This window comes from Cucumis melo, chromosome 4 (genome assembly GCF_025177605.1).
Source record: "Cucumis melo cultivar AY chromosome 4, USDA_Cmelo_AY_1.0, whole genome shotgun sequence".
In the NCBI taxonomy this organism is placed as follows: Eukaryota; Viridiplantae; Streptophyta; class Magnoliopsida; order Cucurbitales; family Cucurbitaceae; genus Cucumis; species Cucumis melo.
The window spans coordinates 15,719,148-15,726,286 of record NC_066860.1 but is presented as its reverse complement, the minus strand read 5'-3'; the positions used below and the strand labels follow the sequence as shown (position 1 = coordinate 15,726,286).

The 7,139-nt window shown below is 32.0% G+C and overlaps 1 protein-coding gene across 1 annotated transcript; it reads left to right on the top strand.

The window, feature by feature from the left end:
• The first annotated feature begins 3,009 nt into the window (after nt 1-3,009).
• On the top strand, nt 3,010-4,757 carry LOC127149128 (uncharacterized). The gene is made up of 2 exons (XM_051084361.1): nt 3,010-3,455; nt 4,352-4,757. Exons 1-2 carry the CDS (start codon nt 3,089-3,091, stop codon nt 4,441-4,443), a joined length of 459 nt encoding a protein of 152 aa, XP_050940318.1. The 5' UTR covers nt 3,010-3,088; the 3' UTR covers nt 4,444-4,757.
• Nucleotides 4,758-7,139: the final 2,382 nt, after the last annotated feature.

Genomic DNA, 7,139 nt, shown 5'->3' with positions numbered 1-7,139 from the left:
TTTATATGGACCTTCAAATATGTTTTTCCTTATATTGGTACTTATGGATTTACATATTAGACCAAATCCAGAAACCTCTCGATCTAATTAGCTTAGCCTTGGGTGGATAGATTGATTAGACACTCCATAAATGATGAAGATGTTCTAAAATGCAATTTTTATATATCAATATCAACTTGAAACGTTGATGAAATGTAAACGATTTTCTAGAGATATAATTTTAAAACAAACACATCTAGAAAAGCTTAAAACAACTAAAATAAAAAAAGAGCTAAAGAAAAGAAAAAGACTTATCTTGTTTGCACACTTAGAATGTATAAAAAAAAAAGACTCTTATACCCATCCAAACCTCAACTAATCGATGTCATTTAAGAATTTCTAAAATTTTATTAATTATATTATAGTTATTAATTCTTTGCATTTAATAGTTAGGATAAACTTTTTCAATTTCCTTATGCTATAAAACTATTCATTAGTTACAATTTCATAAGAGGAAAATGAATTATCGATTATTTTCATTTTAGAAGTTGGATGGGTTTTGGGTTTTTTTTTTTAACTATAAATTGTTCATGAGTTAGAATTAATCTAATAAATACATAAGGTATTTATAAAATCCTTTCATTTATTCTTCAATTATCATAAAAATAGGAAAATGAAAAGACAAAATTGCCACCAATGCAATAATAGGAAAGGATATAATGGAATGGCAAAAATGTCATAAAAATTTCTCCTCATAGTTCTTAAGATGGTTTATTTTCAAAAACAATCATAAATTGTCTTTTCCTCTCGTCTTTTAATTTTAGTTTCCACCAATTATGAAAATGAGATGAAGCAATGGATTTTAAAATGTATAACCAAACACAAATTTAAAATTTTTAAATTGAAATTACATATTTTTCGAATACAAATTTATTGTGTTTTTAAAATGTTTTCAAATTACAAGTCCAATTATTTCTCTTTCTTTCTTTATTTTTTTTATTTTTGCAAACATTTAATTCTTTACCTCTTTTATTTTACATTAATACAAAAAAAAAGCATATTTATTTTCTTCCAAGCTCATTTTTGGGCAAACAAGTTTCATAGTTTTGTTCTTATGGTTAAGTCTAATTTGTCGCTTGTGAATAAAATAATAATGTCTACAGAATTTCTATTATGTACATGTAGAGAAATGCATATCCATGAATAACATTCAATACATCACAAATTCTTGTATTGAAAAAAAAAAAAGAGAAAGAATTAAAGTAAATGTTAGAACTTAGAACTAGGAAACCTCAAATAACTCATCTTTGGACGAAATGTGTGCAATTAGTTTAGAACCTATAAGAAAACAAATACTATAATTATATTAGAGTGAAGCTAAATACAAATAAAATAAAAATTAAACATACTACACAACATACCTTCAAAGGACCATAATAATTAGATTACACCAAGATTTAACGGAGGCAAAGTAGAGATGTGACATAAAAGAAGTATTAACCCATCAAGGTAATATCTAATTTATTACAAAAGAAAGGAAAGAAAAGTACCCTTTCTACCACAATTTTTCTTTTAGTAACAACTCTTAATATGAATTTAAAAAGCGAAAGTTAGAAACGAAACACAAGAAAGTTATAAAAGTAGGATACCCCATCCTTTTTTACTAACCATCCTTCTACATATAAATATTATACTTGGCGTAGACAAAATACTATTATTTATATAATTAACAACCATACAATATATTTTTAATAGTCGTAAAACGTATAAGTTGAATATGCATAAAAATAGGGTTGTCATTAGGGGTCTTGTTTAGGATTTAGGGTTGATCATCCAAGGTGGTCTTCGTTGGAGTTATTGCTGGAAGTGGTTTAGCATAGCTCAGAGTTGGTAGAGCAAAGGTGTGGGTCATAGAAGTATGCATGTCATTCAAGTGTGGGAATCATAGTCGTGAGCAAAAGGTGATGGGTGGAGTTATTAAAAATAATTGAGGTGAGCTAGACTATCAACTCCACCAACATTTTAAGTTTGGAGTAAACATCTAGTTTTTTTTTTTTTTTTAATTTATCAATTCAACTTATCTAACTCGTATTCTTAGAAAATGCTTGATACATTAATATGAATTAGCTAGGTTGAGTTGATAAATTAAAAATCGATGGATTGAGTTGATAAATTAAAAATGGTTGAAATTTGACAAGTCTAATGCAATTCCAAAAAAGTGGTAAGGAAACCCCAATATGATAAATTAAATATTCTCAGCGCAATTGGTGAAATTGGATGGGACCAATTTGGATTAATATGCAACTTCCAAGAAAGTGGTAAGAACCCTTCCTACTCCTTTTCTTAATTAACCTTTTCTCATCTGAGACTGAGATTGGTAATTAACATGGAATTTAACTAATCTTAAATCTTGCTTACAAGAGAATTGTTGAAATTGCCTTAAATATGAAGTTTGGTTGATTTTTCTCTATTCAGTTCACTATCTAAACTCAATACACATATCTTGTATTTATAATTAATGTTAAATTTTAATTTTGATCGCTATCCAACCTCTCAAGTTTATTATCTAAATTTGTAATATTATATTTTCCAACTATTTTGTATCTCTCTAGACATGAATGTAATTAATATACTATTGGTAAATCAGGTAAATATGTGTATGGATGCTTTATAAGTTAATATTTTTATTTTATTTATTTGTCAATTCATAACAAAAGAAATAATACCTCTAAACTTTGTCAATTTAACTTATTATTTATTAGATAAACAACTAAAAAGTTAGAGGCTCAAATATTCGAAAGTAACTCTAACAAGAAGGGAAAAAACGAAAAATAATTGATACATTAGGAAATTACAAAGGATGATTCATCAACAATCTTGTTGACTGGCGGCTTCTCTGGGTCTTCCAATCACGTGCAATTGTTTGAAAAATGGGTATGTTACTATACTAAAAAGTTTGAAAATGATGTGCGTAGGTTATATGCTTCATCCATCCTCACCCTCAAAATGCAATACCCAAAAATAAGAAAATTAGCTTCGTTTAACGAAAATGGAGGCAAGTGTTTTGAGTGTAGAGATCAGAAGCTAGGATGACAACCGAGAGAGTTTCATGAATTTGAATGAATTGAGGACGCCGACTTCGAGGAGGCATGGGTACGAGGAGTTTGGGAAGGATACCATTAGAAAGTGCCCCGAAATGGTGGAGGTAGTGAATCAGAAAGGGGAAACTCCATTCTACGAAGCTTGTAAACAAGGACAAGCCGATGTGTTATTATTGCTTCTTGACATTGATCCAACGCCCAGTTTTGAACTCTGCCATCAAAATCAGAGTCCCATGTTTGTGGCTTGCATCAACGGCTTCCTCGATGTTGTTAAGGTATTTTTGAATCATCGGCAGCGGTTGCAAATATTACAAGAACGCTACGGTAGCTTGGATTCGGCTTGCTTTCTTCAGGTCGCTTCACGGGGACACCTAGGTCTGTATCCCTTAATTTACTCATCTCTTGTTGCCCTTCCTTTCTACTCACTAATGTAATGCACAACTCCTTGTAGTTTGAAGTAAAAAAGAATAGTAACTTGGTTCATCTCGAATTAATCATAAAATAGAGTTGTTTAAGAAATTATTTATAAAAAAAAAAAAAAAATGTGATCTCGCAGCTATATGTAAAAATAGTACTATCTTTTGTCCTTATTGAATTCATGAACTAATTTTTGTTAGGATTGAAATGGTATAAATTCAATCTTTTGCGAAGATTAAAATCGTAATTAAACAACTAAAAGTAGGTATGTGGACAATAACTAATTTTTTTGTCTGGTTTGGTTTCAAAGAAAAATGAAACACGAGAAAAAAAAATTATACAATTTTTTTGCTTTCCTTTATCCATCCCAAATGAATAAAAGTTAGAAAAAATTATTTTGTCTTTAAAAAAGGTCAAAGAGTAAAATTGTTAAACCCAGTTAAACTAAAGTTTTGTTAGCAAAAGTAAAATTTTATTTTTTTAGGATGGTTTTATTGAGTATAATAAAATTTACTTAAGCATATGTTAGTCTTTAAATAAGATTGAATTGAATAAGACAAAAAACCTAGCTCCTATTTTGCAAGTATTTTTGGAATGTTATTTTTGCTAATACTTTATTAGGTACTCCTATTTTAACACTGTCTTATATTTCATGTTGTTTTATTTGGTCTTCTTTGAAGATGAATTTTGTTAAATAAATTGAATAAGAAAAAAAATAATCACTTTTGTAAATACTTGTGGAATTACTTTATCTTTGCAAATACTTCTCAATGCCCCCGTTTAAACACTAGCTATATCCTAGATTAAGCATATGTGTAAATGTTGGCATACGGTTGGTGCATGCATTGTCAAAGAACTATTGGCGAAATTCCCGACATTGAGCAACAAGGACAATGGAAATTCTGCATTGCACTTGGCTTGCTTAAGCGGACACTCTGAAGTCTGAAGTAGTAACCTTTTTTTGGGTGCTAATCCTGATTTGGCTGTGCAATATAATAACCTTGGTTATTTGGCATTGCATTTCATCGCCATGAATGGCAAGACTTCCATTTTCAAGGACTTTTTGCAGCTTGCTCCTCGATCATTTCACTACCGTACCAAAAATGGAGACCCAATTTCTTTTCTTACTATCCATTAATATCAGTTTGGTGCTTTTCTCTACTTGGTTCATATCTTCAACCATCATGGAATATTATATTCCCTTGGTCCTCTTGACCATGTTGAGAACACTTCTACATGTTGCTATGCTAAGAGGACGAGTTCAGGTCAAAATTCTTTCATATATACATTTATTTTAATATTATTTATTATTGAATATTCGAAGTGTAAAATGTTTTGTTGTTATTAGTTTTGAAGTGGTCTCTTGATTATCTGAATCATTAATCTCTTGAATCTTGAGAATAATAGATTCTCAAACTTATAAGAAGCCTAAATATTTCAAGATTTTAGAAGTTAGCTAGGAAAGATAGAAGTTGTTGAAAGGGAGTTTTACACACACTTAGGGGGAGTTTAAGTTTCATCGAGAGAGAGTTCTACACTTAGAGAAGACTAAAATGATCATTCTTTAAGATAGGTTATTCATGTGTTTTTGTAATTGTTGTTCATTTAAACATAAGTACAATTGTTCAATCATTTAACTTTATTTTAGTGAAATTATATAACCTAGACACATTGTCATCCAAACATAGGTGATATTGCACCTAGTTTGATTACCAAATTGTGTGTTCTATCTCTTAGGGTTTTTATCTATGTTATACTTTATGTCCTTGAAATCAATCAAGAATCGAAAGAGAATGAGAGGTGTGGGGAACACTTTTCTATATTTTCTTTTTAGTTGACCATTTAACATTTTGTCGTGAACGAAATGAATGTCGATCTCAATATGTTAGGTCCAAGCATGAAAGATCGAATTAGAGGCAAGAGCATCGACATTAACATTGTCACACCATATTACTAATTTATAAGAGCAATTGGAACGACCAACTCTTTCAAAGTTATTGGATCCATGTGATGTCAGCGGATGTATAGACTAAGGTTCAATATTTAGATTCAATGTTGGATCTGGCAACATCTTGTTGTTTCTTAGACGACCACAACACAAGATTGTTTCCCACAAAGACACAATAGGCAGTAATGAATCGTCTATCATCAACGTTTAATGCTCAATCAACATTAGAGTAAGCAACGACAATGGAGTCAAGTTTGGGTTGAAGGTGGACCACTAATGTACCAAAGAACTCTTTTGATGGCCTAACAATGAATGTTAGTTGGAGCCTGAAGAAACAGGTTTAAGTGCTTGGACAATGTAGGCAATATCAGGTCTCGTGTGTATAAGGTACTGGAGGGCACCCACTTTATTTCTGTAAACAAGAGGTTCTTGAAGAGGAGTGTAATCAGATATAGAGAGATGTTTTCCTCAACACATGGAGACGGAGTCGGCTTCACATTGCTCATTTGGAGTTTATATAGTAGATCATCCACATATTTTTCTAGTTTAACATAAAGATAAGCTATAAATAATGCAACTGAATACCAAAAAAGTAACTTTACTTGGCTAAAGTTTTTAAGGCAAAAGAGGCATCAAGCTGGTGAACAAACTTAGAAATCATACCATTGTTGTTGCAGTGATTATGACATCATTAACATACACAAACAGTAGAATAATAGACTTGTGGTGTTGGAAGATGAGTTGACAAATTCCAGTTGAAGAGGGCTCGTTCCAGGGTATCATTCCAAGTTGGGAGAGCCTATTTGAGGTTGTAGATAGCCTTTCGTAACTTACACACCTAGTCTGGATATTGAGTGTTGATGAAGCCAGAGGATGAGACATATATATCTCATCCATTAGATCACCATTAAGAAGCACGTTGTGGAAGTCAGATTTGCGAAGAACTCATCTGTTTGATACTGCCCAGCTTAAGATAACACGGATTGTGGAAGTCTTAGCCATGAGGTTGAAGGTTTCAAAGAAATCCATCCTAAGGCTTTGATGGAACCCTTTGGCCACCAGTTGTGCTTTATACTGCAATATGGATCCATCAGCACAACGTTTGATCCTAAAGATCCATTTATTTTTCACTAACTTCCTATAAGCGGAAGGAGGTACAAGATCTCATGTGCGGTTTTTCATTAGAGTAAAGCAATCATTTTCCATTGCACATTTCACTTAGGTGTTTGAAGAGCATTCAACACTCGTGCTGGTTCTGTGACCGAACAATCATGACTAATGTGCAACACCTATACCTTGGTTTAAAAATGCTCACCTTACCCCGCGTTATCATTAAATGAGAGGAGTGAGCATCGAAAATCAGAGGAGTCGTAGAAGGATTTGAGGGAGTCGGCTAGGGTAAAGGAGAAAGAGGTAGAGATGGTTAAGGATTCGAGTTGGTAAGTGGTGTCGTGGGACTACGTATAGGTAAGAGAGATTAGGGTGGACTGAGTGAGTTAGTTGTAGATAGATTGTTGGTCGAATGTATTAGATATATATCGTTGGAATTAGTTGGCTCAAGGCTAGTGTTGGAGTATGCGTTGGAAGTTGCAGAGGGTATAATATGGGTAGTGGGAGTTTATGGACTGGAATTGAAATGGGATGACCCTAGTATATGGACTTAATAATGGTGGTAGGATGAATTGAAACTGATT

What these genes read in the sequence shown, in the direction of transcription:
- LOC127149128 (XM_051084361.1), top strand. Translation starts at nt 3,089, where the DNA reads ATGAATTTGAATGAATTGAGGACGCCGACTTCGAGGAGGCATGGGTAC. An exon ending in CGCTTCACGGGGACACCTAG is followed by an intron (nt 3,456 to 4,351) that starts GTCTGTATCCCT and finishes GCATTGTCAAAG; the next exon opens with AACTATTGGCGAAATTCCCG.